Source organism: Mollisia scopiformis (genome assembly GCF_001500285.1).
Source record: "Mollisia scopiformis unplaced genomic scaffold LY89scaffold_13, whole genome shotgun sequence".
Taxonomy (NCBI): domain Eukaryota; kingdom Fungi; phylum Ascomycota; class Leotiomycetes; order Helotiales; family Mollisiaceae; genus Mollisia; species Mollisia scopiformis.
In genome coordinates this window covers 188,568-216,523 of record NW_017263593.1, presented here as the reverse complement: position 1 = coordinate 216,523, position 27,956 = coordinate 188,568, and the positions used below count along the sequence as shown (strand labels likewise).

The 27,956-nt window shown below is 46.8% G+C and overlaps 11 protein-coding genes across 11 annotated transcripts; 6 read left to right on the top strand and 5 right to left on the bottom strand.

Annotated features, from left to right (window-relative positions):
- Window positions 1-1,132: 1,132 nt before the first annotated feature.
- LY89DRAFT_697458 (subtilisin-like protein) lies at window positions 1,133-3,311 on the top strand (the record flags this gene model as incomplete). Its single annotated transcript, XM_018216904.1, has 5 exons — window positions 1,133-1,344; window positions 1,396-2,031; window positions 2,082-2,406; window positions 2,460-3,104; window positions 3,159-3,311. 5 exons carry the CDS (start codon window positions 1,133-1,135, stop codon window positions 3,309-3,311), a joined length of 1,971 nt encoding a protein of 656 aa, XP_018070547.1.
- Window positions 3,312-4,065: 754 nt separating this feature from the next.
- On the top strand, window positions 4,066-6,554 carry LY89DRAFT_617252 (DEAD-domain-containing protein). Its single transcript, XM_018210794.1, has 2 exons — window positions 4,066-4,205; window positions 4,261-6,554. The coding sequence occupies exons 1-2, from the start codon at window positions 4,080-4,082 to the stop codon at window positions 6,517-6,519; spliced, it is 2,385 nt and encodes a 794-aa protein (XP_018070546.1). The 5' UTR covers window positions 4,066-4,079; the 3' UTR covers window positions 6,520-6,554.
- A 111-nt stretch (window positions 6,555-6,665) lies between these two features.
- On the top strand, window positions 6,666-7,678 carry LY89DRAFT_646626 (adenine nucleotide alpha hydrolases-like protein; the record flags this gene model as incomplete). Its single annotated transcript, XM_018211930.1, has 3 exons — window positions 6,666-6,961; window positions 7,034-7,433; window positions 7,487-7,678. The coding sequence occupies exons 1-3, from the start codon at window positions 6,750-6,752 to the stop codon at window positions 7,676-7,678; spliced, it is 804 nt and encodes a 267-aa protein (XP_018070545.1). The 5' UTR covers window positions 6,666-6,749.
- A 792-nt stretch (window positions 7,679-8,470) lies between these two features.
- Window positions 8,471-11,224, bottom strand: LY89DRAFT_76663 (uncharacterized protein). The gene is made up of 4 exons (XM_018221733.1): window positions 11,123-11,224; window positions 10,501-10,869; window positions 10,137-10,449; window positions 8,471-10,086 (listed from the first exon to the last, which is right to left on the bottom strand). Exons 2-4 carry the CDS (start codon window positions 10,757-10,759, stop codon window positions 8,619-8,621), a joined length of 2,040 nt encoding a protein of 679 aa, XP_018070544.1. The 5' UTR covers window positions 10,760-10,869; window positions 11,123-11,224; the 3' UTR covers window positions 8,471-8,618.
- A 901-nt stretch (window positions 11,225-12,125) lies between these two features.
- Window positions 12,126-13,707, top strand: LY89DRAFT_685226 (UDP-glucose 4-epimerase Gal10). Its single transcript, XM_018215049.1, has 4 exons — window positions 12,126-12,275; window positions 12,450-12,684; window positions 12,733-13,183; window positions 13,230-13,707. The coding sequence occupies exons 1-4, from the start codon at window positions 12,247-12,249 to the stop codon at window positions 13,634-13,636; spliced, it is 1,122 nt and encodes a 373-aa protein (XP_018070543.1). The 5' UTR covers window positions 12,126-12,246; the 3' UTR covers window positions 13,637-13,707.
- Window positions 13,628-15,123, bottom strand: LY89DRAFT_685224 (NAD(P)-binding protein). Its single transcript, XM_018215048.1, has 4 exons — window positions 14,985-15,123; window positions 14,715-14,930; window positions 14,073-14,661; window positions 13,628-14,023 (listed from the first exon to the last, which is right to left on the bottom strand). Exons 2-4 carry the CDS (start codon window positions 14,870-14,872, stop codon window positions 13,772-13,774), a joined length of 999 nt encoding a protein of 332 aa, XP_018070542.1. The 5' UTR covers window positions 14,873-14,930; window positions 14,985-15,123; the 3' UTR covers window positions 13,628-13,771.
- Window positions 15,124-15,844: 721 nt separating this feature from the next.
- LY89DRAFT_685223 (uncharacterized protein) lies at window positions 15,845-16,693 on the top strand. Its single transcript, XM_018215047.1, has one exon. It carries the CDS (start codon window positions 16,281-16,283, stop codon window positions 16,464-16,466), a length of 186 nt encoding a protein of 61 aa, XP_018070541.1. The 5' UTR covers window positions 15,845-16,280; the 3' UTR covers window positions 16,467-16,693.
- A 1,606-nt stretch (window positions 16,694-18,299) lies between these two features.
- LY89DRAFT_669730 (uncharacterized protein) lies at window positions 18,300-19,264 on the bottom strand (the record flags this gene model as incomplete). Its single annotated transcript, XM_018213122.1, has 3 exons — window positions 18,300-18,882; window positions 18,942-19,207; window positions 19,262-19,264. 3 exons carry the CDS (start codon window positions 19,262-19,264, stop codon window positions 18,300-18,302), a joined length of 852 nt encoding a protein of 283 aa, XP_018070540.1.
- Window positions 19,265-20,186: 922 nt separating this feature from the next.
- On the bottom strand, window positions 20,187-21,535 carry LY89DRAFT_685221 (uncharacterized protein). The gene has a single exon (XM_018215046.1). It carries the CDS (start codon window positions 21,070-21,072, stop codon window positions 20,245-20,247), a length of 828 nt encoding a protein of 275 aa, XP_018070539.1. The 5' UTR covers window positions 21,073-21,535; the 3' UTR covers window positions 20,187-20,244.
- Window positions 21,536-23,421: 1,886 nt separating this feature from the next.
- LY89DRAFT_76535 (putative inositol polyphosphate multikinase) lies at window positions 23,422-25,027 on the top strand. The gene is made up of 2 exons (XM_018221668.1): window positions 23,422-23,804; window positions 23,867-25,027. Exons 1-2 carry the CDS (start codon window positions 23,743-23,745, stop codon window positions 24,891-24,893), a joined length of 1,089 nt encoding a protein of 362 aa, XP_018070538.1. The 5' UTR covers window positions 23,422-23,742; the 3' UTR covers window positions 24,894-25,027.
- A 9-nt stretch (window positions 25,028-25,036) lies between these two features.
- On the bottom strand, window positions 25,037-27,603 carry LY89DRAFT_617231 (uncharacterized protein). Its single transcript, XM_018210793.1, has 5 exons — window positions 27,056-27,603; window positions 26,875-26,952; window positions 26,654-26,828; window positions 26,351-26,605; window positions 25,037-26,305 (listed from the first exon to the last, which is right to left on the bottom strand). Exons 1-5 carry the CDS (start codon window positions 27,410-27,412, stop codon window positions 25,152-25,154), a joined length of 2,019 nt encoding a protein of 672 aa, XP_018070537.1. The 5' UTR covers window positions 27,413-27,603; the 3' UTR covers window positions 25,037-25,151.
- Between the last annotated feature and the right edge of the window lie 353 nt (window positions 27,604-27,956).

Sequence of the window (27,956 nt, the reverse complement as noted above, 5' to 3'; positions counted from 1 at the left end):
AATTCCCCCGCTCTGTTCGGATATCTGAAGGATAACAACACTTTTCGAAACGTTCCTATCTTTCCGTCAAGGTTCTAGATCGCATGATTCACTGTCCAATGTTCTTTTCATACCTCAAGTCACGAAAGGAACCTGGAAATCATTCTCATAATCCTGCGAGATTGTGTATTCAAGACTTTAAATTTCTATCACTCCTTTTGGGTGTGCCGCCCCAGTGGTAGTCTGGTTTTGTGAACCAGGCTTGTAGATATGTTGAACAAGTACGGTGCATATCATTTCCTATGTCAAATAAGGTTATGTGGAGCTACTTCTAGGTAGTGTTGATCACATTGCCCATTTAACGCCAAGTCATTATCGTACCTCGGTCAAAGTTATCCTTCACCGCCTGTTATCCAATCCAATCCTTCACATCATATCCAAGACAATTACCAAATGCGGTCTTCTGGGAATAATGCATATACATGATCTCCTGGGGATATTAGCGAATGTGTGGGGGTAGGCCACAGCTCCGAACTTGTCTGTCCTGCTATATTTCACTTCGATGTCATTTTATAATTATTACAATTCATTCACAATCTGTAGCACAACCACGAGATGTCTTTGGTCTTTAATACTTTCTGTGGTATTCTCATTGTCTTACTGTTTATCAATTTATCATTCTGAGATGGCATTATTCTGACCGCAAGCTCTGAGGTCTGATCTCCCCCCTCTTTATGACCTTGCTAGCCAAGCCGGTGACCCTCTGCCGATCCAGCACTTGTTATGCGGCATGTAAATCTGCGGGGAACGCTTTGAGCCTATTTCTAGCTTTCCAAGTTGGGACGGCTGTCAAGCTATTGCCATGTCTGAAGAGGAATGTGCTCGTCGGCACTGACCTATTGCTATCAGTTCTAGTCCGAGGCAAAGGCGTTATTCGCCTCGATGCCAGCCTTAGCGCCTTCCAACAAGCTGTTTCTAGTAGTCTTAGGCAAATCTCCACCCCATCTAGGAACGATCCGCTATTACATGGTTTGCAACTAAGTTGTTGGCGGTCAGTTTTGTTGACTTTGAGCACATTGAACATATCTATAAAGTCTTGGAACTCTCCTCTTGCTTGGATAACTCAAGTTAACCCATACCTCCGACACTCACAATGCATTTTCATTCCATAGCCGTTTTTAGCTTTCTTGCTGCGCAGGTTGCAGCCGTTCCTTTCTCAACTAGACATGTTGTTCACGAACGTAGAGAAGCAGTCCCAGAAGCATGGATCAAGCGTGACCGGATTGATGGTGCTGCTATTCTGCCCATCCGTATCGGAATGACACAGAGCAATCTTGACAAGGGACATGATCTCCTAATGGAAGTGTAAGTGAAGATGCTTGCTTATAAACTCAATATTTCTAACCCCATCACAAGTTCTACACCAGGATCGGCGAAATATGGCAAGCACTACACAGCCGAGGAAGTCACCGAGATCTTTGCGCCATCACAAGCAACCGTTGACGCGGTTCGAGAGTGGCTTGTTTCAGCAGGCTTTGCCGCCGAGCAGATATCACAATCTGTTAATAAACAGTGGATGCAATTGGACATTCCAGCTTCCGATCTCGAGTCTCTTATACAAACCGAGTATCACGTCTACGAGCATTCTCCAACGGGCAAAACCACCGTTGCGTGTGAGCAGTACCACGTTCCTGGTCACTTACAGGAGCACATCGACTATATCACTCCTGGAATTAAGTTATTCACTCATAAGAGACGACCAAATCCAAACTTTGATATCGAGAAACGTACATTTGGTGTTACCAGTGGAGATGGCAATGGCGACTTACTTCCTCCACTGCTCAAAAGTCTGGGAATGACTCTGGATGCATTGCTGGCTATTCCCGAGCTTCAGGTTTGTGATATCGCTGTTACACCAGCCTGTATCAAGGCCTTATACAACGTCACTTCTGGAACCACAGCTGCCTCTGGAAATCAGCTCGGCATATTCGAAGACCTTGGAGATGTTTATAGTCAGACGGATTTGAACGAATTCTTCTTGACCTTCGCTAGGTAAGCACTGTGTGTCCATGATTCATTATCCGCTCCTAATTCCGTTACAGCAACATTCCCCAGGGTACTGGCCCAAAGCTAGAGGCTATCGACGGAGCCGTCGCCCCTGTCAGCGTATTAGAAGCTGGACCAGAATCAGACCTCGACTTCCAGATTGCTTACCCTCTCATATACCCGCAGAACACCATATTGTTTCAGACAGACGACCCTGTCTATGAGAACAACTATACCTTCACTGGTTTCTTGAACACCCTCCTCGATGCCCTGGATGGATCGTATTGTAGCACTATCAGTCCTCTTGATCCTCCTTACCCTGATCCGTCCACCGAGGCTGGTGCCTATAAGGGTCAATTACAATGCGGACTTTACACTCCTGTAAGTACATGCCAAATATTTGACTGTTGTTGTTGAAACTAATCAAGACACAGACTAATGTTATCTCTATCTCGTACGGAGGCTCAGAGGCAGATCTCCCCGCAGCTTACCAGACCCGGCAATGCAACGAATTCATGAAATTAGGCATGCAGGGTGTTTCAATAGTAGTTGCTTCAGGCGACTCGGGAGTTGCAGGAGCAGCTGGTGATGGTGGCAATTCAGACGGATGTCTGGGAACCGGACAGATTTTTAATCCTGACTTTCCAGCGACTTGCCCCTATCTCACCACTGTCGGAGCGACCACCCTTCCACTGGGAGCCAATGTCAAGACAGACTCTGAAGTCGCAGTCACTAGATTTGGTAGCGGTGGGGGCTTCTCGAACATCTATCCCATTCCAAGCTACCAATCCGCAGCTGTCGCTGCCTATTTCAATAATGACCCACCCCCATACGCTTCCTATTCTGGAAACAACAATACCAACATTGGAGCCAATGGTGGAATATACAACAACGATGGCAGAGGCTATCCAGATTTGAGCGCTGTCGGTGACAACATCATTATCTTCAATATGGGATTGCCTACTTTGATTGGTGGCACTTCCGCCGCTGCTCCATTAGTAGCTTCATTGCTCACTCGCATTAATGAAGAAAGAATCGCTGCCGGGAAATCGACTGTTGGATTTGTGAACCCAACTTTGGTAGGATTTCTCTCCTATTGTTTTACCTTAATTCACTAACTTTGAGCTTTTTAGTACGCAAATCCACAAGTTCTTCACGATATCACACAAGGAGACAACCCTGGTTGTAACACGAATGGATTTTCTGCATCTACTGGTTGGGATCCAGTCACGGGTTTAGGAACACCAAATTACCCTGCTATGCTCGAGCTCTTCATGAGCTTGTGAGAGAAGAATCTTAGAGAAAAAATCAGCTCATGAAAATGCTCTTCTTGTACATACTATGGACACTTGAAATGATTCTGAGAAGACTTTCTCCATAATGAAAGCTTTTGACCAAATGTTGTTATTCCTTTCTCAGTCTATACACTTCGAAAGTCCATATCATTTGTTCCCAAACTGCCGCGCCGTGAGAAAGTCAACATGTATGAAAAGATTGTAGAATAGCGTGCTCCACCATAGCAAATTGAAACTCCCCTAGATAACTACTATTCTCATAGGCATGAGTCATTGTTTAGCCAACTTTTTATCCTTTTCCAAGATAAGGGCCGATACCTGAGGCGCCAAGATGAAGAGGATCTTCTCAAGGCCGAATTGGAAGAGCAGAGAACTATTGCATGTCTGCTTTCATCTAATTTCTAGTTCTCAATGTCTATGTAACATGTTAATTTTCGGATGAGTACTCCAAAAGCTGGGCCGACGGGATAATGACAAACGTGATGATGTGATATAGAACTTAGACACTGAGATTAGATGTTGTGAATTGTCTGATTCTTGGAACTTCTAATCTGATTAATGTTGACCTGCCAGCATCACTTGTATATATCCCTTCAAACAAGAACCTGCAACGAAGGGGCGGTGCAGTGCGGTGGTGCCCTAATATAAATGTGGGGCCCATGATCTGCGCTAGCGGCTAAGCGGCCGCAGGACCGATGCTCCCTCAAAATTTATCCATGAAATTCTTCACGATAGCTCCGCGCAAATGAATTTTTGATCATGGCTTCTTCTGCTGTTGAGCGAAAGCCTAAACCCTCTGGTCGAAGCAAGAATGATGTACGGTTATTGAAACGGAAAAGAGATATTGACGAGTATGAAACCCTCCAGAAAGCAGTCGAGGAACTGGTAAGTATTTCTCAAAGTCTTGCACAGCAAGATAGCATGTTCTGACATTGAATAGGACCTCAAAGCAGACACCAAGGACTTTTCAAAACTGCCATTATCCCAGCCCACTTCGCGTGGGCTCGATGCTTCGCATTTCAAAACCTTAACAGACATTCAATCGAAAGCCATACCTCTTGCGCTGAAGGGTCGCGACATACTTGGAGCTGCAAAGACCGGAAGTGGAAAGACCTTGTCCTTCATAGTACCAGTGTTGGAAAATCTCTATAGGGCAAAATGGACCGAACTAGATGGGCTGGGTGCCCTCATCATTTCGCCTACTCGAGAACTCGCAATTCAGATATTCGAAGTCCTTCGCAAAGTCGGACGGTATCACACCTTTTCCGCAGGCCTAGTTATAGGCGGTAAGAGCCTACAGGAGGAGCGAGAACGCCTAGGCAGGATGAACATCTTGGTTTGCACACCTGGGAGAATGCTACAACATATGGACCAGACAGCTGCTTTCGAAGTAGACAATTTACAGATGCTTGTTTTGGACGAGGCAGATCGCATTATGGATATGGGTTTTCAAACGTCAGTTGATGCAATTGTCGAGCATCTGCCAAAGCAGAGGCAGACAATGCTATTCAGCGCCACCCAGACGAAGAAGGTCTCTGACCTAGCGAGACTAAGTCTACGCGACCCCGAGTACGTGGCAGTGCACGAAGCTGCTTCACATGCTACACCAACTACCTTACAACAATACTACGTTATCACTCCACTTTCAGAGAAACTCAACACCCTCTTCAGCTTCATCAGATCAAATTTGAAGGCAAAGATAATAGTCTTCATGTCATCTGGTAAGCAGGTAAGATTTGTGTACGAGAGTTTCCGACATATGCAGCCAGGTATTCCTCTGCTCCATCTCCATGGACGTCAGAAGCAGACCGCGAGGTTGGATATCACATCCAAATTTTTGTCCACGAAGAATTCCTGCATATTCGCTACTGATGTTGTTGCCCGAGGTCTTGATTTCCCTGCTGTCGATTGGGTCATTCAGATGGATTGTCCTGAAGATGCGGATACTTACATCCACCGAGTGGGTCGTACTGCGCGGTACGAACGAGCTGGCAAAGCTGTCTTGTTCCTGGACCCAAGCGAGAAGGAAGGGATGTTGAAACGACTTGAGCTCAAGAAAGTGCCTGTACAGCAAACGAAAGCAAGAGAGAAGAAGCAACAGAGCATTCAGAACCAGTTGCAGAACATGTGTTTCCAGGATCCAGAATTGAAATATATAGGCCAGAAGGCTTTCGTCAGTTATGCAAAGTCAATATTTGTACAGAAAGATAAGGAAATCTTCAATATCAGCAAGTATGATCTTGAAGGATATGCAGTGAGTATGGGCCTTCCTGGTACACCGAAGATCAAATTCCAGAAAGGAGAGGATATGAAGAAGCTGAAAAATGCACCCAGAGCTGCCTTGTCGAGTGATGAAGAGAGTGACGAAGAGAATAAGGGAAAGAAGGATAAGAAATCGGACGTACGGACAAGATATGATCGCATGTTCGAGCGTCAGAATCAAAACGTTCTTTCTGGCCACTACTCGAAATTGGTTGCTGACGATGACCGCCATCAGCATGTCGACACAGACGAAGAAGAAGACTTCTTATCCGTGAAGAGGGTCGTGCCCGTGGAGAGCGAATCTGAATCGGAGGATGAGGATGTAGCAGCTTCTGGACCTGCACCAAAATTGATTGCAGGTATTGGCAAGGACCCACTGGTCATCGATTCAAAGCGAAGAGAGAAATTGTTGAGGTCTAAGAAGAAGCTCACCAAACTGAAAGAAAAGGGTACTAAGGTGGTGTTCGATGAAAATGGTGTCCCACATCAAATTTACGAACTTGAGGACGAGGATGACTTCCAGCAAAGAGGTCCAGCGGCGGATCAAAGAGCCAAATTCTTGGAGGAAGAGGCTGCACGAGTCCAAGAAGCAGATCTTGACGACAAGCAACTCGCGAAGCAGAAGAAGCGAGAGAAGAGGGCGAAGCGAAAGGCTAGGGAAGCTGCATTGGCAGCTGGCATTGAAGATCCCGAAGCACCTGCTCTTGCTGATGCAGATGATGACGAGGATCCGTTGGCTCTTCTTGCTTCATTGCCTTTAGCTGATGATGAACAAGAACAAGATGAAAGACCTCCGAAGAGACCTAAGAAATGGTTTGAGGATGATTCAGGGGATGAGAGGAAGGCGAAGAAAAAGAGAGCCCATATCATTGAGGCAGAGGATGAGCCTGAGACTCTGGAAGATCTCGAAGCTCTCGCAGCTGGTCTTCTTACTTGAGCATCAAGTAGATAGCAATGTAAAATGTGATACCCTCTACAGAAACAAATGCCGGACCCTCCTCGAAGTACTCGTACCAACGTCTCATTGCCCCTCCATAACCCCACATTCTCGGCTACCTAACCGTGCGCTAAAATTTTAACCACCGAACCTCATTGCTGACAGACACCTTTCACCAAAAGCAAATTCAAGAGTCTTTCATGTAAAACACATGGATTGCAGTGAACGAAATGTCACTGCGTGCACCCGAGGACCCCGGTGACAACACGCCCATCATCACCGCCAACGGCTACCATGAAAGCATCTACCCCACCTGCGCAGCCCTCGCCGCTCGTGTCAACAACTTTCTCGAAACCGAGGCCCCGACCTCTTTACTGAAAGCTGTGCAGGAACAGATCAGGACGGCGCTGGGCGTGATTGGGAGCGCTTTAGAACGATACAGGTACTTTCTGTCTTTGAGCGGGGATTGCTATCAACGTGGACCAATACTGACATGTGTTACCAATGATAACAGCTTAGACGAAATCTCCCTCTCATACAACGGCGGCAAAGACTGCCTCGTCCTCCTCATCCTCTTACTCTGCGCCCTAGCAAAATACAAGAAGGATGCCCTCCCCAAAGCTCTGCACACCGTGTACATAATCTCGAAACACCCGTTCGCAGAAGTGGGAGCGTTCGTCGATGAGTCGTCCGCTACCTATAAACTGGACCTGGTCCGCTACGCCATGCCCATGAAAGAAGCGTTCAGAACCTACTTAGAAGAACATAAGAAGATCAAAGCTATACTGGTCGGCACCCGGAGAACGGACCCGCATGGAGAGAACTTGACGCATTTCGATGAGACGGATTCGGGTTGGCCGGCTTTTATGAGGGTCCATCCTGTTATCGATTGGCATTATGCGGAAATTTGGGCTGTGAGTTGCACGATTTGAGTCCTGTTGTGAAAGATCTAATATGTTTATAACAGTTTATTCGGCATTTCGAGATTCCTTATTGCTCGCTTTACGATCAGGGATACACGTCTCTTGGAGGCACGACTGATACCCATCCAAACCCGGCGTTAAAAGCACAAGAAAATAAGGAGAATAGCCATCAGACGTTTAGGCCTGCGTATGAGTTGGTTGAGGATGATGCGGAACGACTTGGGAGGGATTGGTAACGGTTGGTTTGGCATGATTGCATGATAGATTTTAGACGGTTGTTACAAATGGATACATCTCCACAGAATTTACGTTCAAGCCTGCAGATGGCACCAATTTCGTGCTATTAGGAACTTGTTGGGGGGGGTGGGGGGGGGGAGGTTCCATTTTTGTTCTACTTATAAAAGTTTGGTGGTCACTCACCCCGCTCTCCTCACCAGAAATCCAGAGAATCCAAATATATCCTTTTAAGTCTATGTTCAAATGTTCTTGTATACCTTCTACTTTCCATAAATCCAGTGATCTTTCCACAGTTTCCTCATTGCCCAGCATCTTGGGACGAATGAACGAATAAGGGCAGATCAAGGACAACAGTTAGTATCAACCGAGACCCCTTAGATTCCCACTTGAACTTTTTTTTCTCTCCAAATAGATGAAAGGAACAAGTGAGACTAGCTAGGCATTCAAGGTTTGATAGACAATACGATACTAGGCTGGATGACGATGAGAGTTAAGACTTATTTGATCCGAGAACCACTTGAAAGGAGCTTCATGTTGTGTTGAATGATGGGGTTGGGGGATGGGGGAGGATCGTGCCATGCTCAGGATGTACGAAGCTTCAGTTGGGGGCTGTATGTATGATCATCGTGTCACAGTAGGACTCAGTGTACTTGAATGCCAGAAGCTGCCTCGACTTCTACACCATGTCCGTGGAGAGTGCGTAGGTTCTTCATGTAGCAAGCAACATCAATGAGCAGACTATGCAGGAACATCTCGATGCAGGTCTCACTATTCAAAGACACTCAAGTTGACAAGCTCAGAAGATGCATTTCCTTAAGTACATGAAGTGGGTATCGAAGTCCGATAACGCCATTTACTCCCCTCCCTGGGATCCGTGAAAACACTATTACAAACGCCTTATAAAACCCCCAATGCAAATTGGAATCCAGAACCCAATGCTCAAACATCCCCAGAGTTAGGAATCGTCTCACCATGGACACGAATTCTATACAAGCAAGTGTATGGTACCTTCTCTCCGCCCCAATTGTTCTTCGCACGAACGATGAATTTGTTGACCTCTGCGCCAATGGATGTCATGTCAACTTGTATTTGAAATGCTTGAACGCTTTCCGCATCCTTTTCGTATGTCCACGAAGCGATGTGAACAAATCTGTAAGGAGCCTGGGTCTCTGGTATATCATCAGCGAAGAACTCCTCGGAAAGGGTCTTGGCAGCGTTGTAGGTATCGAGATCAGGGATGTAGGCTAGTAGTTCCATGTCCTTCGGTGTAGCACCTGGCTCCAGCGTGGACTTGGCAGGGATATGTTCAACGACAACCTGTTCAGGGTAGATACTGCTTCCTGTGATGACACCAATGCTAGGACCGTAGCCTTCGGCGTCAACCGAAGATGAGCACCAACAGTCTCCAAATTCTTCCCATCGAGTCAAGGCTGCCTCGGGAGGATTGGGAGGAGTGATTGGATTGCCGATGATAGCTCGCATCCATCTTGATGGGAACCAAACATCACTTCCAGGGAAAACGTAGGTTGAAGATGTAAGAACTGGATCAACAACTGCGCCGGTAGCCTTTGAGAAGAAATTTGGTCGAGCAAGACTCTCCTCGAGAGCATTGCGAATGTTGGCATCTGCCAGAGATCCAAGCTGTCCATTTGGAATGAGCTTCTTCAAAGTATCTGCAATGATGCTCTGGACTTCTTCCTTCGTCAAGCTACCGGGGTTGTTTTGTAACTTGGTAATAGAGCGAGTGGCATGTGCGATCTTCTTAGAAAGCTGTGCAAGTTCCGTTTGAAGATTGGAGCTATTCTCATCCCAGCTACGTCGAAGTAGTTCAATGACCTCCTCCTTGGTGGCAAGTTGGTGTTCTTGTGCCAGGCGGGGGAATTTGTCAGTGATCTCGTCTCCAACGATGCCTTTAACATAGTTCGCGTTTTGTTTGATGTAGCGATCCCATGAAGCTTTGGCGACTTTCTCAACTTCCTTAGTAAATTCCTTGTTAGAGATAGTGCTGCCAATATTGCCAGGTGTTTCAAGTCGATCCGAAACCAGTGTATCATCAGAGCGAATCTTCTCCTGCAAGGCATACCAGAAGTCGTCGGGGATGATCATATTTTGGTACTTGTCCTTCTTGACGACAAGAAGATCAGGAAGCAGTTCGTCAAGTCGAGTTAACGCTCGGGAATCGAGATCAGAGGAAGATTTGAGTCGCGCAACATCATACTCCAGATCGCTGATTCTCTTATTGACAACTCGAAGATCATCAGGCTCAAAGGGGTTTCTGGGGTTGAATGGAAAGACTCGGCTGATGACTGGTCCAATCTCAGGTAGCCGGCCGGAAGAATAGAAATGGTAAGCGGCGAAGGCAATAACACATATTGCGCAATACTTCAGGATACCGGGAGAGAGAAGACTGGGTCACGATGAGCTAGGAAGTTGAAATGGGGGCAGAGTGTTTCTTACGCTGTGATCGAGGACCAGAGAAGAGCAAGAAAATGAGTGAAGAATGACCAAATTGAGCCAGTAGTGTTCTTGAAGAACTTTCGTGTAGGTCCAACATTGCTTGCTTTATCAAGGCGAGTACGAGCAAGGTCTTCGATTGCTTTAATCTCAGCTGCGTGCTTGCTAGGAACACCACTAACAGTAGTAGGTGGTTCTGGAGACTTTCGAGTCGGGGTTGGGATGCTCGCAGGAGATGATTCAACATGAGCGCCATAGAATAATCCACTCTCAATTCCAAAGCTCTTATCTGTGACAGGAGTTGGAGAAGCGGGTCCTATCCCATTGTTAGTCGCCATCATAGACTGAAACTCCTCTGGGCACTTACTGGTGGTTGTGTTGGGGTGAGGGGTGTTGATGATTGCATTCAGAACAGTATTGATCTGATCTGAGACTACCGGACCAGAGACTCTGGACGGCTTAGCAGTTGTATTATGGCCATATGCGGTACTTTGTCTAAGTCCGACGGCAGGGAGTGCTTCATTGCCAGCACGTCGCGTACGACGGGGAGTGGCTGTAGAAGGAGCTGGGGAGACGGCACGGCTGCTAGCTTTGCTAGTAGCACGGGTAGTCCGTCTGGTCGACATGGTGTGAGTGGAAGGTTTGAAGGTTGGGTAAGTCGGGATCTTTTGAGGTTTTTCGAATTGAGAGTACTCAGTACCAGCCACTGATGGTGTGTTGAGCCTAGAGTCGATATCTAGAGTAAAGTCAGCTTGAGTTCTTCAATGTTCTAGTTTTGTAGCTGACGAGTTTTGTTCAAGCACACTTCAAGTCCTGCCAGAGGATTCGAGCGCATGTCAATTGAAATTGGTGAAACGGGAAAGGTTTGTTGTCGCTGGTATGAGGAACGAAATTTGGAAAAGATTGAAGAAAGGATTGCAGGATCGTGAGATTCTCGCTGGAGTTTTGTCTCTGGGGGTAACCATTGTGTGCCGAAAATTTTTACTTACTATTGTGATGAAGCTATCACGGTCTGTTCACTTTCAACTTCCGAGTCCTCCAGCACAATTGCACGCTCAGCACCACAACTAGCGAAGCGGACAATGCTATAGCGAATTACGCGCTCCAATCAATAGCCCAATCAATTCCAAAACGGTTATTATCATCGAGGAGGTATGCGAAGCGTCGATGGATTCGTGATACGATTCGGCGCAAGGCGATGTACGTTTCTCTCGAGTTCGGTGTATGCGGAGGTCAAAGGACAGCCAGTTGCCATATATTGGGGTTTCTCGGTTCTTTCAGGAGTGCGACAAAGGGTAAATTCCTCAGTGAACACAATAATGCCAATTGGTGGTGTTCGGTGGAACATTTCTCGAGTCTAAAGGCCTAAAAGAGGTTGTTTTCATTCCTCGCTCCAGCAGGAAACTGCGTGCAACGCGCCTTCCGCCGCCTTCAGACCCTACGAGCCACGACGCCACAAGTGGCTGCATCGGTGGATGTGGCGGGGAAGTGTGGTCCAAAGGCGGTGGCAGAAAAAGGGGCGGGTGAGGACAATGTGGCACGTGCGGGGAAGAAGAGATGGAGATGCATCCAACAGCTGTTGGAATACCTAGGTATCCTTTGTCACTTCCAGATGGCAAACGGACTCTATTGTTCCGCCTATGGATGCCCTTTTCAAAAGAGCAACAGGTGTTGTTGATTTCATACTGTACTATATTCCCTGAAATTGGCGAACCAGCGACCGGCCTCGCTGAAATGATCCACCGACCCAGACTTTTATGTTGCTTTCTTTGCTTTTTGCAGAGGCTTGAATCTGACCGCTGCATTGTAAATCTGCATCTTATGCAGCAATTTAAACGTCCGCTGTGCCGCGGACCCCTAAAGAAAATGTCTTCTGCCAATCTCACCATGAAGTGACGTTTCCTGTAAGTCCATGAGACTCGACCGTACCAGATGTTGAAATTACCAGGTTACCTCACTAAACATGAGACCCCTGAAAGTTACTTTAAATTTTGTGACCATCCCACCCACTTCGTTTGTTTCGTGATGCTTGATCTGCCCACCCAAGACGCGTTGAAGTAGTACTTTTCTTTCCTGTCCTGCTCTTCTTCCGTTGTCCTTCAACAAAGAAATCATGACGGTCGGAACTGTATTGATTACCGGGTGAGTTCTGAGACATTCCAGGATATGCGAGCCATGCATCGAGGCCAGGAATCCTTCTCCAGATTGTGGACATTTTTGGAGGAGCTGAGCTGCGGAGCTTGGACAAGCCCCACGAAGGCTGAACTGTTAAGACGAATAAAGGAGAGACCAAGAAGCTGATATCTGATCGCATAGTGGTACCGGATACATTGGGTCCTTCACCTCTCTTGCGCTCCTCGAACATGGCTACAAAGTGGTGATTGTCGACAGCCTGTACAATTCGTCCAAGGTCTCACTCGATCGCATTGAGCTCCTCTGCGGAAAGCGCCCAGATTTCTACCAAGTCGATGTCACAGATGAAGAAGCATTGGACAAGGTCTTCGCTGCGCACCCAAACATTGACAGTGTTATTCATTTCGCTGCTCTGAAGGTATGTTGAACAAGATGCAAACAGAAGCTCATGCTGACTCGTATTCAGGCCGTGGGCGAATCGTCCGAAATTCCTCTCGAATACTACCGTGTCAATGTAGGCGGAACAATTACTCTGCTACGATGCATGACCAAGTACAATGTCCCAAATATTGTGTTCTCCTCCTCTGCGACGGTCTACGGCGATGCGACACGAGTTCCCAACATGATCCCCATTCCCGAACACTGCCCAATTGGCCCTACAAATCCATACGGACGCACGAAGAGCACGATTGAGCTGATCATTACGGATCATATCGAGGCCCAGAGAAATAATCTGAAGAAGGCTGGCAAGCCATACGAACACTGGAATGGAGCTCTGCTGCGGTACTTCAACCCTGCTGGTTCTCACCCAAGTGGAATCATGGGCGAGGATCCATTAGGTGTTCCTTTCAACCTCCTGCCTTTACTCGGTCAGGTTGCTACTGGACAGAGAGAAAAGTTGCTGGTGTTCGGTGATGGTAGGTTCAAAAGTCACCTCATGTTACACGAGCTAAGAATCTCCAGATTACCCATCAAGAGACGGAACTGCTATTCGTGATTATATCCACGTCGTTGATCTTGCCAAGGGCCATCTAGCAGCACTGAATCACCTTCGAGAGAAGAATCCCGGTGTTAGAGCATGGAATCTGGGTTCAGGACGAGGTTGCACAGTCTTCGAGATGATCAACGCATTCAGCCACGTTGTTGGACATGATCTGAAGTATGAGGTCGTTGGCCGAAGAGCAGGTGATGTGTTGGATCTCACTGCAAATCCTGCACGTGCAAATGCTGAGTTGGGTTGGAAGACTGAGCTTACACTCGAGGATGCTTGTGCGGATCTCTGGAAGTGGGTTAGCAATAATCCTAAGGGGTACCGACAAGATCCTCCCGAGGCGTTGATAAAGGCTATCAAGGAGAAGAATTCTGTTTAGTTATGTATGCATTCTGGTTCAGCATTGTCTAAAGGTACTTGCATGTCAGCATATAGACTTAAACAGCAGCTTTCCAAATAGAAAGCAATCAGCACCAATCATGTATCATCATTGAACTTTGTGCTATCTCGTTTCCTACGGCTTAAGCAAAAGCTTGCCAGTCGTCTTTCGTCCTTCCAGATCTGTATGAGCCCTCGCAATATCCGCTAAAGGATACGTCTCATGGACCCTGGCATTCAAATTGTCCTTGATAATAAAATCAAACAGCTCAGCCGTATAAGCCTCGAACTCCTCTCTCGTAGCTATATAATTGAAAAGCGTCGGTCTCAAAATCGCCACATTCTTCGCCGACAACCTCGAAATCGCAAAAGGAGGAACAGCTCCCGACTATTTCTCATCAGTACATCATCTTCTCTCTCTCGGTATAGAAACTCACGGAATTCCCATACGAAACAACCGTCCCCTTCCTCCCCACAACCTCGAGGTCATTCTCAAACTGATCCTTCCCCGTACTATCAAAAACAGCCCTCACGCCCTCCGGCCCCGTAATCTTCTTCACCGCACCCACAAAATCCTTCTCCTCCTTATAATTAATCATAAACTCCGCGCCATTCTTCTTCGCCAGCTCGATTTTCTCCGCGGTACTCGCTGTACCGATAGTCCTTGCACCAACCACCTTAAGCAACTGGCACAGCCAGAGTCCCACACCACCAGCTGCCGCATGGACGAGCACAAAGTCGCCCTTTTTGACGTGGTAGGACTCGCGGATCAGGGTCAGGGCCGTGAGACCTTGCAAAAGAGCGGCGGCAGCGACGCCTTGCGGGAGGGAGGAGGGGATAACGTGTGTCTTGGATGCTGGAGCAGCGGTATATTCGGCGTATGCACTGGTGCCCATCCATACGACTCGATCGCCAACTTTGAGGTTATAGAGCTCGCCGCCGGGACCAGTGGACACGATTGTGCCTTCTGCTTCTCGGCCGAGGATTTCGGGTTTCTTGGATGGGTAGAGACCGGTTCGGAAATAGCTAGTAGGTTCATGTTAGTCAATTGGTTGGAAGGAACTGAGAGGAAGAATTACGTGTCGATGTAATTGATGCCAATAAAGTCATTCTTCACCAATACCTCCCCCTCTTTTGGAGTCGGGACGGGGAGGTCAGTTTTGTATTCCAAAACCTCCACTCCTCCCGTCTTCTCGACGAGAACGCCTTTCATCATTTTGGGAATTGAGGTAGCCATTGTGCGTCTGAATTGAAGCTGTGAACTTAGCTGGGCAACTCTCGCTCTAGGTACAGATCTGAAAGTCGAGATAAGTCTTTGAGTAAATATTAGTAGAACTCTAAATACTAACTAATTCCTAACTTCGGAAGCAAGAATGGTGGTCCGCTCCACAAGAAATAAATAATGTTCGGGAAAGCTGGTTGATTATTGTTCAATTGCTTCATAAGCGGATGCAATCGCGCTGGTATGCGGAGATAAGTTGGTGTTGTTTGCACCACCTTTCTGGCATGACGTGCTATTCCCGACACCGGATTGAGGGGCATTTTCGGGACAGGGGTCTGGAAATGAGGGGCAGCTCGGAACGGTAACCCCTTTTTGAGGCCATGCGGGTCAGATTTGAGGAAAATCCATTTTTTGAGGTCTTGTTATGTTTTGTTGGGGAAGGTGCTCAGATTCCTCATCTGAGGTTGTACGAGAATTGACTCCCGTTTTGGAGAGGTCAGAATGATATGGTCTAGTGACTCTAGTCCTTACATCCGATATCTATCAAATATAGTAGACGATTCCTCAAGTTGACCTCTCTTCATTACCTGTCCTTCTCGATTTTCTTTTCGAAAAGCTGCCGCAGTGGCGATTGTCTTCTTCTCTATAAAGATATCGAGTTTCTCCAAAGCTGTCTTGACTTTTCCCTATTGCTTCGCTTGTCCTGAGGATTCATATATGCTTCGGGTCATCCTAAACATCATTAGATCATACAACTCTTTTACACAGTGCTACGGTCTTGAATATCTCGCTCTTTGAGTTCTGCTTATTAGGTGATTTGGACTCTAGTCGTTGAATGTAATCTGTTGTGACAATCAACATACCCTTGCACTTCGACAAATGGATTGGACGTTTTTTTTTTTTTTTTTGGAAAGGGACTCTTTTTGTTTTGGAAGACCCGACATATCAGTTCAATATGTCTTCTCGTAATGTCGAACAATCAAATCCTGGTTGATTGTGCCCGTCTGAATGCATGCTTGTTTGTCAAGAAATAGTCTGCTGTCATGTCCCTCCACTACAACAACTCTCAAGTCCCTTCATCCACGCATCTGTCCTGAAACTTGCAAGACATATAGCCCAGATGAATATTTACCAGAGCAAGAGTCTTCCAGTCCATAGTGTTTCTGCCAAACATCAGCCTCTCGTCGGCTAGTTCAAAGTTGGGCCGGCTATAGCGAGATGGCCACAGAAAATATTACAGAGAAAAGAAGATTACAAAAGTTTGGCTATGAGAAGTAATATCATAAGAACTGCGGACAAGAAGCAAAAAAAAAACTGTTTTGCTCTCATCAGGATTCGAACCTGACTCTCTATTTAAACGCACCCAAGAGCAAATCCAAGAACCCAAAACTGCAAGTAAATTTGTTATCCAAGAACCCAAGACATGAACATCAGCGAAAAGCAAAGGGAGATCAGCGAAAAAGACATCAACATCCGGAAGAAGACAGGGGAATCAACAAAAAAAGACAGCAACATCACCGACAAGGATAGGCACATCGGCGTAAAGAACATCGACACCATCGAAGGAGACATCAACATCTTTGAAAAGACATCGATATCAGCGAAATGAAGAGTAGAACATTTCGTCTGAAGGTTGAATTTGGGAGCTTTTTAGGACGAAGGAGTTCTCGTTGCGGATGGGAGAGCATGTTATTCAGCATGCTGGCATTGACAAAAAGATCAGCGAGAGGGACATGGGGTCAGCGAAAAAGGTTGATCGTAACGAAGAGCAGGATATGTCGTTGGAAGGTTTAGATCCGGAAATTTGACATTCTGAGGTCGAGACAAGGAGAAGAGTTGAACAATAATTCACACAGAGTGTGACTTATTCTAGTTCCCACATTGACAGCTTGACCATGGAATACTTCAGATGAAAGTGTTCCGTAGACACGCAACGAAATATTAAAATAGTGAGGTCCTTTCGTCTGAAATATTCTGTAGACATGCAACGGAATATTGAAATAGCACAGCATTCTCCTCTGAAGTATTTCGTAGACATGCAACGAAAAATTGATGTAGTAAGGCACTTTCGTCTACAATATTCTGTAGACATGCAATGAAATGTCAAAATGGCAAGGGGCTTTCGTCTGAAATACTTTGTAGACACGCAACGAAAGATCAAAAATGGTAAAGCACTTTCATCTGAAGTATTCCCTAAAGCACTTTCTTTGAAACCTCTGATTTCTTGCGCGTGTTTTGCATTGGTTGGCTTTAATTGAAGTCCTCGCTTGCTAAGTTGGGAAAGAGCTGAGGAGCAGAGATATGTGAACCAGGAGATCAAAGTAATATACAGTGCATACTCAGAAAACTATGCAAGGAGAGTGAAAGTTCTGAATTAAATATTAGTAGGTATATAATAGCCTGTAATCGAATACATACTTTCTTCCTCGGGTCGTCGAGCGTGTCAAGTCCTGGAACTACCTTCTGGTTCGTTTTCCGCCTTCTTTCCAGAATGGGAACAGACACCAGCACACATCCTAGATCACTTAAAATAAGCACTTTTCACCCCAGCAATTCCGTGGTCAAGCTGTCTTATTTTATACTTTAGTCATTCTAATATGCTAACAATTTCAGAACGCCTCAGACTTCAAATGACTGTCTTCGATGGCTCCGAAAAACAAAAAGAAAACGCTGAATCAAAAACAATGTTGATGCTCAGTGTTTGACAGAATTCAGCAAATCAAATCCAGCCAAGCAGATGAATGATGGTTTATCCGATATCAGCAAATTAAATCCAGCAAAGCAGATGGATGATGGTTCATCCGAATTCAGCAATCAAGTAAGTCACATACCTTATTTCTTCTCTTCTTCACAGCTTGACCACGGAAATATCTTGCTCTCAGACTTGCTACCAAAGCTTCTTTGGAAGCCCACTTGTTTTTTTCTTCTCAATTTGACACTCGCTTGCTTCGAGACTCACTTCGCTTGCCTAGCTAGGAAGGCACGCAAAAGTGGATCTATCCTTCGAGTTGACAAAACATGATATTACAGGTTCGGATGAGTTTGAAATAATGCAGAAATGTTCAGATGACCGAAGGGCAGGGAATTCATAAACAGAACGAGCTCTTGCCGACTAGAGTCGTATGCGTCCCTCCAACTCTGAAGTCACAAACCCTGTGCAGCAGCCATCTCCTTGCTCTATCCAGCCTCAAAACCCAAAACCTTTGGTAGACAGCGACTATTTAGAGTCGTGTAACCACTTGTCATCCTAAAGGCTCCTTTCCAGACAACTTAATAATGGAATTCTTTTTTTTAGCTCATATTGTACTCGCTTGCTTCAGGCCTAACTTATTTCACTTGCCAAGTTGGAAAGAAAGGCAGGAAAGGATCAATCCACAACTTTGGAATCATCTGAACTCTGCTAAGCACAAAACAGAAACACAACCTTCCTTTAACCCACCATCTAGAAATTCCACCACCCCCTCTCCCTCCTATAAAACTTCCTCGGCCAAATATTCATCGCCGTCTTCCTCCCCTCTGCCAACGGCAACCCCGCATGCACAACCCTCTGATCCCCCGTCCCATTCCCATGCAAATTGACCCAAAACAACGCATTTCCCCTCCTAGGCACAAACTTCGTCCCACCACCCTCCCCATCCTCTCCCCTGATCCACTTCCCATCCCCATCCCTCGCCTCGATGAATGGGAACCATGTCTCTCCGCCCTGGACGCCCTCCCCGTCTAGATAGACGAAGAAACTCGCCACGCGGTTGAACCACCGGGACGTGCCGTCTTTCATTCGTTGCGGAGTGTCGTACCAGTCGTGGTGGGTGTCGAATTTCTCGCCTTTCTCGTAGCGCACGATTTGAGGGGTGCCGAAGTCGCCGTCGAGGTCGAGGAGCGTTCCCATGAAGGCGCTTGAGCGGGAGAGGATGCATTGGACAATGGCTGAAGAAGGGGGGAGGGCACCGGAGCGAGAGGTGCGGGATGTGGCTGGTTGCTTGACGCCGTTGCGGTAGACTTCTGAAGTTTCGAGGTTGGGTTCTCTGGTTTGGGTTATTAGCTATCTATTTGACTATGTGTGAAAGGAAGTGGTAGAAAGTACCCTTCAGCAATCAAAAGCTCAGCTTCCGAAGCAGAGACAAAATTGTTGATATATATGAGTAAAGGATCGATAGATACTATCTCAGTAGTGTATTGATGTGGTTCGCAGACAAAAGCAGGTGTCCTCAAACTGCCCAGAACTGCTTGCCACGGCGAGAAAGAGATTCCATAGCTGTAGCTTGACCAAGATGCCGCAATGAAAATCGCTGCTATGGCATAACTGGACAGCACGATTTTCCGGAGAGGTAGCTCTTCTGCTGTTGGCCCCTGTTTTGATATCAATTTCCTTGTACGACCAAGTTTGGTTTGAGCTACACTTACCATGATGAGAAAACCCAGATGACAGCTATGCAATTTTTTACGAAAAGAAAAGCACCTTCTCCCCTAAGTAGCCACCGTAACACCATCCCTCTTCCCCTCCCTCATCCTCTCAAAATCCTAGTATGACATCCAACGAACCTCGCCTCATCCTCCACCCCTTGATTGGTCCAATCACCAGAATTCGCATAAATTCGGCTGTAACACTGTGCTCGATATCAGAATTTCCAGACTATAACATGCTTATCAGTCAAATCACTTCCCACGCTTTCTAGATTGCCTGCAATCAATCTGTTGGTAGGTGCTCTGCTTCTCGGTTAATATTTGTGGGCTTTTTGCTGTTGGTTCGGGCCGGACGCCATGTCGTACGAGAGAAGAGTGTCTTTGATGAACAATTTATTTGGAAGTTTGGCTTCACCTGTTTCTATCTATTAGAAAGAGAGAGGGGAACAGCGTGCTTATTAATGAGGTACTGTCATGGTGAGAAGCAGGATTCATTTGCAAATTGCAAATTGGGAACTGCGGAATTATGTGCAATGAAGAAAACAAACGCCTGGAAATGCAATTTTTGATGTCCCCTCTTTACGCCATTCCACCGATGCTATGCCATGCCATGCGCCGCAAAGATCAGATGAGAAAAGAAAGGGACAATCAAGTCAAAAAAGTCATAGAAACCAACATCGAACGATATTGGGCAGAGAGATGAACGACGACAACTGCGGGAAGAGAGGCCGGGAAGCCACTCGGCATATGCGAATACCATGGTACGGAACCAAGTACCGACTTATGCAGAGCAATCTACCAATTCGGGGTCGGAAGATGATGGCCGGCGCAATGTAAATCGCTTGGCGATCTCCTCACTTGGTGTCCGCCATCAATTTCTCGTCTGCTTCGAGTTCCTTCTGAGCTTCCTCTTCTAAGAATCGCTCTTCGACTTCGGGGTCGTCCTCGCTTGGTGCAGGTCTGGTATTGAGGACTGTTTCAAGTTAGCCAAGGGTTTTCTGTGTTTCCGGGAATGAAGTCTTACCTGATTCCTTATATCCAAGCATCTTCTCGTTCGGAAGAGCGACGAAGAAGGAGCAATAGAGACCGTGCAATCTGTCGAAAAACTTAACCCCGATGTTAAGCTCATGAACCTCAATCTCCATCTTTAGACCAATATAACAGAGTTGCAAAATATCATCCTCAAGCCAGAACGATTCAATGGCATCACTCTTGTTGGTTTGATCATCCTCATCGTCAGTGAAATCCTCTGGAATGATCTTAGGACCCTCCCAATGCTTGAGCTTGAGAACACCTAGTGCCTTGATGCCACGGACATGTGGTACCGATTTATACTGGCTGGCGGTCAACAAGTCTGGGCGTTCGATACCTGCAACCTCAAAGCAGCGAGTGGTGGTCTTGACAATGTGGATATCTGCTTTCATGGCCTCGATGAACATGTCATCATCACCAGCGAATGCAATGGCAGTCTTGAAGATCATCTCAGCATCTCGAACTTCGAGACCTTGGTCAGCGGCAGCATATTCTTGATATTCTGGAGACTCAACAGCCCAAGGAGCCGTGCCCATGTGGAGATTCTCATAACGACCTCCGTGAAGAGTTGATGCAGCGATGTTGAAGTCTCCTGGAAGCTTCTTTTCGAGTTGCTTGATAGCCCACAACTCCTTCTCGGCGAGACTGCAGACCTTGCGCGCCGCTAAGACATCTGACGTATATTCTTCGCAGACTCTGTGGTGGAGGACATAGTTGAGGAAGTTTCGAATGGTTGAGGTGTATAGCTCAATATCCTTTTGATCGTCGATGGGAAACATATTAATCAGCCGGTACGAGCTACGACAAGTTAGTCACAGTGATATCTCGAGCAACATGAGGTCTTACAAGAATCCCTTTGCAACACCCTCGAAGTCAACTACCCAACCTTCCGAGCCATCGTAGTACTTAGCATTAGTTGTGCCAGTGCGGACGAAGTCGGTAGCTGTTACTTCAGCAATCTCAGCCGCTGTAGCATTATCGAGGGTGTCTTGGTCCAATCCTCCGGTGAAAGCTTTATTTGTAGCTTCAACACCACCAAGCATCAAGTACTTTGTGATGATGTTGCTGCGAAACTCATCGAGCTTTCGGCGACCTCGATAACGTTGGATGCAGGTTTGGATACGGCTGCTCAAGATTAGCCAAGATCATGGTACAAACGATAGAACATACCTTGCAAACGGAATAGTCCTGTAGAATGTTAGTGATGAGCCGAAAAAGGTATTCTTTTGACTTACTCGTGGTAGATATCACATTCCTCATCATACTCCTCCGGAGTCTGAGGTGTATCGGCGTAGAATTCTGCATAGAGATATCAATATCAGTAATATTTAAGTACAGAGAAAGTACTCACCCTCAAATCCGCTTCCTGCGTTCTTCTTGTTCAGTCCAGCGCTCTTGCTCTTCTTCTTCTTCTTCTTGGGCGCGTCGCCATTGGGCAATTGAGAGAGACTGGTGTCAGAAACTCCATTGCTTGCACACTTCGCAGGTTCATCGCCATTCGCGTTGTTGCTCCCATTGACTAGCGCAACTGGTGTAGGAGGAGGAGGGTTTGGGCAAACGCGATCCGGTGGTGTCATAACTCCCTCTGGCAATGGAGAACCGATTTCGACAACATTGTGCTCAGCATTATGCTTCTCATTCTTGGGGCGCATGCTCAAGAGATCTTCGGTGGTATAACGCAAGCCAGTCTCAGATTGTACTTTGTGAAGAGCGTTATTGAGGTCAATCTCGCTGATACCGCGTGCGAGCCCGGTCCGGGGGCACTCAGGTGAAGCCATATTGACGCGTGGTATGGACGATCTATGGAAGTAAAAGCTTAGTCTTACCTTAAAATATGGGAGATGGAAAGGGTACGTACGGTATTGAAAGTATCCTAAGACGCGTTGGGGGCAAGAATAAGGTTGAAGTTGTGCCGAGGAGGAGGTGCTGTGTTTGTATGAAGAGGATTGAGTGTTCCAGCAGACCGTTTTATATTGAAATAAAACGTAGCCTTGGGACGGTGAATACGAATATCAAATGATCTTGGATTGCGCCAAGGGGTTCAGCGCGAAGGACAAGATTTCAAATGGTGTATAGATTGAAGACTTGCGAGATCGGGGTTGAATTGCGAAGGCTTTATAAAATTGAGCAAACGAACAAACCAACAAACCGACGTCAGAGAAAACAACGAAGCGAGAAAAGGACATGAAGCTAGACATCCAAAGAGATCCCTGTATTTCAACGTAGACTTTACAGATTTCGGTACAGACACCAGTGTCTGCGTTCCAAGACAGTACAAACTTTTCGTTTGTTGTGATACCATCAAAAGCAAGCAGCACCTTCCTCGCATGTCTGCCGAGCTTTCGCTCTAGCATAGAGAAAGGAGTATGCTCAAGCATTTTGAATCGACATCCTTGGAGGCCATATTGCTCATCCTTCATGGCTATTCTTGTTATTCGGTTGATATACAACTTGCATACTTTTGTGATATGAATTGTACTAAATGCAGTTGTACTTGCTTGTTCTCAGCATAATAGAGCATGCCAGAGGATACCTGACTCAACATTAGACGCAAAGGTCCAGAGATACTTTCGTCCTACCAAAATTGTTTTCGATTCATGCCTCACGGACCAGGACCTCCGCAGTCGAAGCTGTCTCTATAATCCTTCTCTCTCTTCACGGCCCGTCTTATCAAGCCCAATAAGACGACTTCCTATACCATACCCCACTTCGCCCAGCTACCATTGAATCTTTTGCGGAGAAAAGCCCCCACAGGAGGCTATACAGCTTTGTTCCCGTCCCAAGCTCAGCTTCCTCTGACCATTACTCTCTTGACTTCCCACGTTCTCAGATAGCCGATCCGGATACCGGTCGGCATGTACTGTACCTCTCCAATTGGTAGATTGGTGGTCTGCCGTAGATTCTGCCCATCATGCTGTTCATGCTCTGTTCTCTCTTTGGTGGCTGTGCTCGTTCATGTATCCGCAGTGCGTACTTTAGCTTTTGTCGCAACGGAAGCTCTCACCGCCTATGAATAAGTTTCAGGCGCATAACCAGCGCATTAGCGCCCGGGCCAAACCTAAATAGACGCCCCAAAGAGCTTGTTCAGAGGTCCGCTGTCAACCCCCATCAGTTAGTTGCCCTGTCGCCCCGAGAGGCCCTCATGGGAGCCCTGACGCGAGCACTAGATCGAAGCTGGTATCGCTGATTCACACTGCAGGAAAACGCGGGTAGGAAATTCATCCCTCATTGAAGCCACGACACGACGCTCAGCGCCTCTGTGGCCATTCCTTCTCCTCCTGCTTTACTCAGCCTTGACTATTCCCTCATATTACTCGCATTCGGTGTTTTACTTTTTACACAAAACCCTCTTCTGCGCAGACCTCCTGCGCGCCGCTCCTTCTAATATCCTCTCTCTCCCACCATGATAGAGTCATAGCATTCATTCTTCGCCTTGAGTCTAGAAGAAAATGGCGAAACCGCTGCCGACGCGCGCAGATCTCATTGACTATAACTATGCTGTCGCAGGCCAGTACGTTGCACAAACTGCAAAGCGGCCCCCAAAGACAGAGTGTGTTGCTGACACGCGAGCAGTGATGGCACACTTTGCGATGTCGACGGAGAGCTCTTCATCAAGCCTTGTACCCCGGCCGAGATCGCCTTCTACGAGTCCTCTGTAGCATCGCATCCAGACTTTGCCGATTTCATGCCCACGTTCCTGGGCACCCTCACTCTAGACGAGCAGACGAACGGGTCAATAGAAGACGCTGGCGCCGCCTTGCTAGCACAGCATAATGGGACTACGGTTGAAGAAGCAAGTGCTGCTATATTAGCAAATGGCACAGCTAGAGGAGGCTTCCCGGTTGCCAAACATACAGTTCCAGAAGTGGTTGTACCTGTCAAGACCGGCAAGAGAATAGTCACCAACTTAGCAGTCGTTCTCGAGAACGCCGCACACGGATTCATAAAACCGAATATACTAGACGTAAAGCTAGGCATCAGATTATGGGCCGACGACGCCCCAGAAGAAAAGCGCATACGTTTCGATAAAGTCACAGAAGAGACCACACACAAAGACCTTGGATTCAGAGTAGCAGGCATGAGAGTCTGGCAAGGTCCCAATGCTACAGGTCCAGAAATAGATGAGGAAGGATACAAAGTATTCAACAAAGATTACGGGCGTTTCTCTCTGAATAAGCATAATGTCCACGAAGCGTTTGAGAACTTCCTCTTTTCGGAATTGGCTGGCATCGATGAGGAACTGGGGAAGTTGGTCGCGCAAGCATTCCTCGCAGACCTGGACAAGATCGAGAAAGTCTTGGCGGGTCAGGAGAGCCGTATGTACTCGGCTAGTCTCCTATTCGTATTCGAGGGCGACGGTCCCGCGCTGAGAAATGCCATGGAGGAAGCTAGTCGATCGCCTTCCACGCTTGTCAATGGCGATGAGGAGAATTCCGAAGAAGAAGATGATGAGGATGAAACGGCAGGTCCAAAGATCTATACAGTGAAAGTCATAGATTTCGCACATGCAGAATGGGTTCCTGGCAAGGGACCGGATACTAGCGCAATATTGGGCGTTAGGAGCGTTTCCAAGATATTGGAGAATCTTGCTGGGATTTGAGGGTTCGTGGCATGGTACAGGAGTTTCCAGGAGAATTGGGATCTACTTTATAGTGCAATGGCTATTTCAGGAATACCCACAAGAGAAGCATAGAAAATACAGTCTCTGCTTTGCATATACTTCCCGTCAACTGATTTGTTTCTGTGAATGTTCTGCTTTCTGTTGGACATTGATTGTACAGATTATGCTAAGGGTATATGCAAAATTACTATACGACTAGAATTTGTATACCACTCCTCCCTGAACGCCAGACCGGATTCAAGTCTTCTGATCTTTCAAGCAGAACAAATCCCCAGCAAGTAAATCTACCCTCACTTTCTCCATATCATCAGTACCGCAACCCCCAATTTCCCTTCTAAATACGTTGCTGTAATTCACAGCCTGTCGATGGAAGTCATCTACTACTATCTGCTCTCCGTCCCAACTCAATAATGGCATGTCCCATACCTTTGGCAGGTCGCCTTTGTTGGGCAGCATAGTAAGGATTGAGGTTTTTATGAGTGAAGTCTCGCTATGTTTCAGCGAGAGATAGTGATCTGGATCAGCCGTCAATTCATCAGACTGGTCGATTTCAGCATTCACTTCTTCTGAATATTCTTCTGGTGGTTGGTAGAGATCGTTGTGTAGAGTTGCGAGACGATCTTCCGTTTCGAAACTTGGGTATATGGTCCAATATCCACGTGCACGAGCAAGTCTTAGCACGTGTTCCATCCATGATGGATAGGTCTTGCTGACCAGTTTTTCATTCAGGGTGGTCGGAGTAGGTAATGTGCGTTGGGATTCCAGAGACTCAGCAACAAAATCGTGTAATTCGACCCATTTATCTCCGAAAAAGAGCGCTGCGTTACTGTTCGGGGCTTGCCAGAGAAATTGACTGGTACCAGTGGTGATGACATTGCCTCCGACGGTGGAATTTGCTGATGGAGGGGTAAAACTGGCCGTATCGTTCAGATACGTCGAGGGTAAATCTAGACTCAGAGACAGGAGGTTCTGGGCCGATGGATTATTAGACGCATATTTGTACTCGAGCATTGTGTACTTGAGATAGTGATAGAATAGCGGGGACAGTTCGACTTGTGGGGATAGGACGAGAACATGGGATGAGGAAGGATTATTAGGCCAAAACCCCTCGAGGAAGCGAGCTGAGCTCTCGTCGGCATTGAGACTATGCTGTGGAATTCGATGTCGTAACGTGAGAAGACTTCCACTTTGATCGCCTTTGGGTGGCCATTTGAATCGCTCCAAGTATCGTTTTGAAGGCTCATCGACATCGTGTGGAAGTTCGATGGTCAGAGGGGGATATGATGATGCAAAGAAATCGGCTTTCTTCAACGACTCGAGTAACCTTATCAAAGATCCAGAGGCAGATGGCTGGGCATGAATGATGATATTGATTGAGACCTTATTCCAGGCTTGGAAGAATCAGTAAAAGTCAAGGTTGGTAGTAAGTGACTTACCACTCAATGAAGAACTGTCCAGCAGTGTAATCCACATTAAATTCTGTTCGGCATTTTCAGGAAGTTCGATTACAGTTCTTCCAAGACTCCCAGCACGCTGCTTCAATCCTTTCGAGAACCAAGTTTCCTCATCTCCAGAGGAATCTACGAACGTTGCCTGAGGATTAACGAAGTCATTAATGTGCTTGAAGGCAGCGGCGCTGCTGACTTCCATGCGCCAATCCGAACTTTGTACCGAGAAATCGGGTCGAGCATCTGCCAACATTAGTTACTGTTAGAAATGTTCACTTCTTGATGTATTACCATGAAATACAATATTACAATCGTTCCCGATACCATTGACAGATCTCAGTATATCCATAGAGATATCATCTCTTCCCATTAGAGCAAAATGAACATAATTCCTGGCTCGAATAGCAGTATCGCATGCTATGGGCAACAAATTCGCAGCACTCTTGAGACTAGCAGCTGCAAAGAGCTGGAGAATCAGCTTCCATCGATTTCGTAGAGCTTCTCAAACATACCACGTTTTGATTGACCAAGTCAGAACCTCGGGTTTTCACCCCGTGTAGAGTCGAAGCAAGTTGGTAGAATTTGATGGGCTATAAAGATTAAACATCAGCCATTATTCCAAAGCAATACTGACAATTCGAAGATCAAAATGATCCACACCAGGCCAGACAATGGAAAATTCATTATACATACTCCATTGAAATTGTGCAATGGTGCATCTGGAGTCTCGTCCTCTGCTGTCTTCGTGACAAAGTCGTATCTATTCGGAACTGCTTTCGAGGCTGGCGCATTCGGTCCAGAAGGAGGCACATATGAAGGCCTCTGTCTAGGTTGCTCAAGATCTGTCGGCATGTTCTTGAAGAAGTAGTAGAATCCAATCACGACCAGGAAGCCCAATGCTATCCTTTTGAGGTTGCTTCGACGAGGGCCATTTGGCAGCCTCCGTTGCTGCCACGCACGACCCATAGGACCTTTCACACCCGGTTTATGATCATCGTCTTTCTTTCCCAGCTCCTCGTCACCATGGAATCGTCGTTGCGGAACGGGCATTGTGTGCAACCCTCATCAAGAGCTTATGCTCGCGGAGCAGCGTCCATGCGGAGGGAATCGCTCGAGAGACTCGACTGTGGGAGGGGAAGGAGGAAGTTTTTTCGGGCATATGAGAAATCATCGACGCACGCTTCGAGGAAAGGCAACGTTGTCCGTCGGAGGAGCATGAAGCTGTCCTCTGCATTAAATATGACACCCACAAAATAAAGTAGGCCGGCGGAGCTCAGCCTCTCAGCACAGACGACTTCTTCCGGCACGCGACATTCGGTGTCCAATGGACCTCCTTCCTTTCTTAAATCTCGACCAACATGATTCTCGAGTTATCGTCACGCAAGCATATCAAGAGCTCCCACAAGATCATTTCCTCAATTTTCTTCATAACAGTTTGCTTGAGTATTGCGGGGATTAACATCTCGTTTGTACTCATGGAAGTTCATGCCAAGAAATGCCCAAGCAGAGAAACGCCCGGGCAGTGGTGGCTTGTCGCGACTATGTTTCTAGTGAAGCTTGCTTTTCAAAGTGTCATCCTCCTATTCGAACAGAC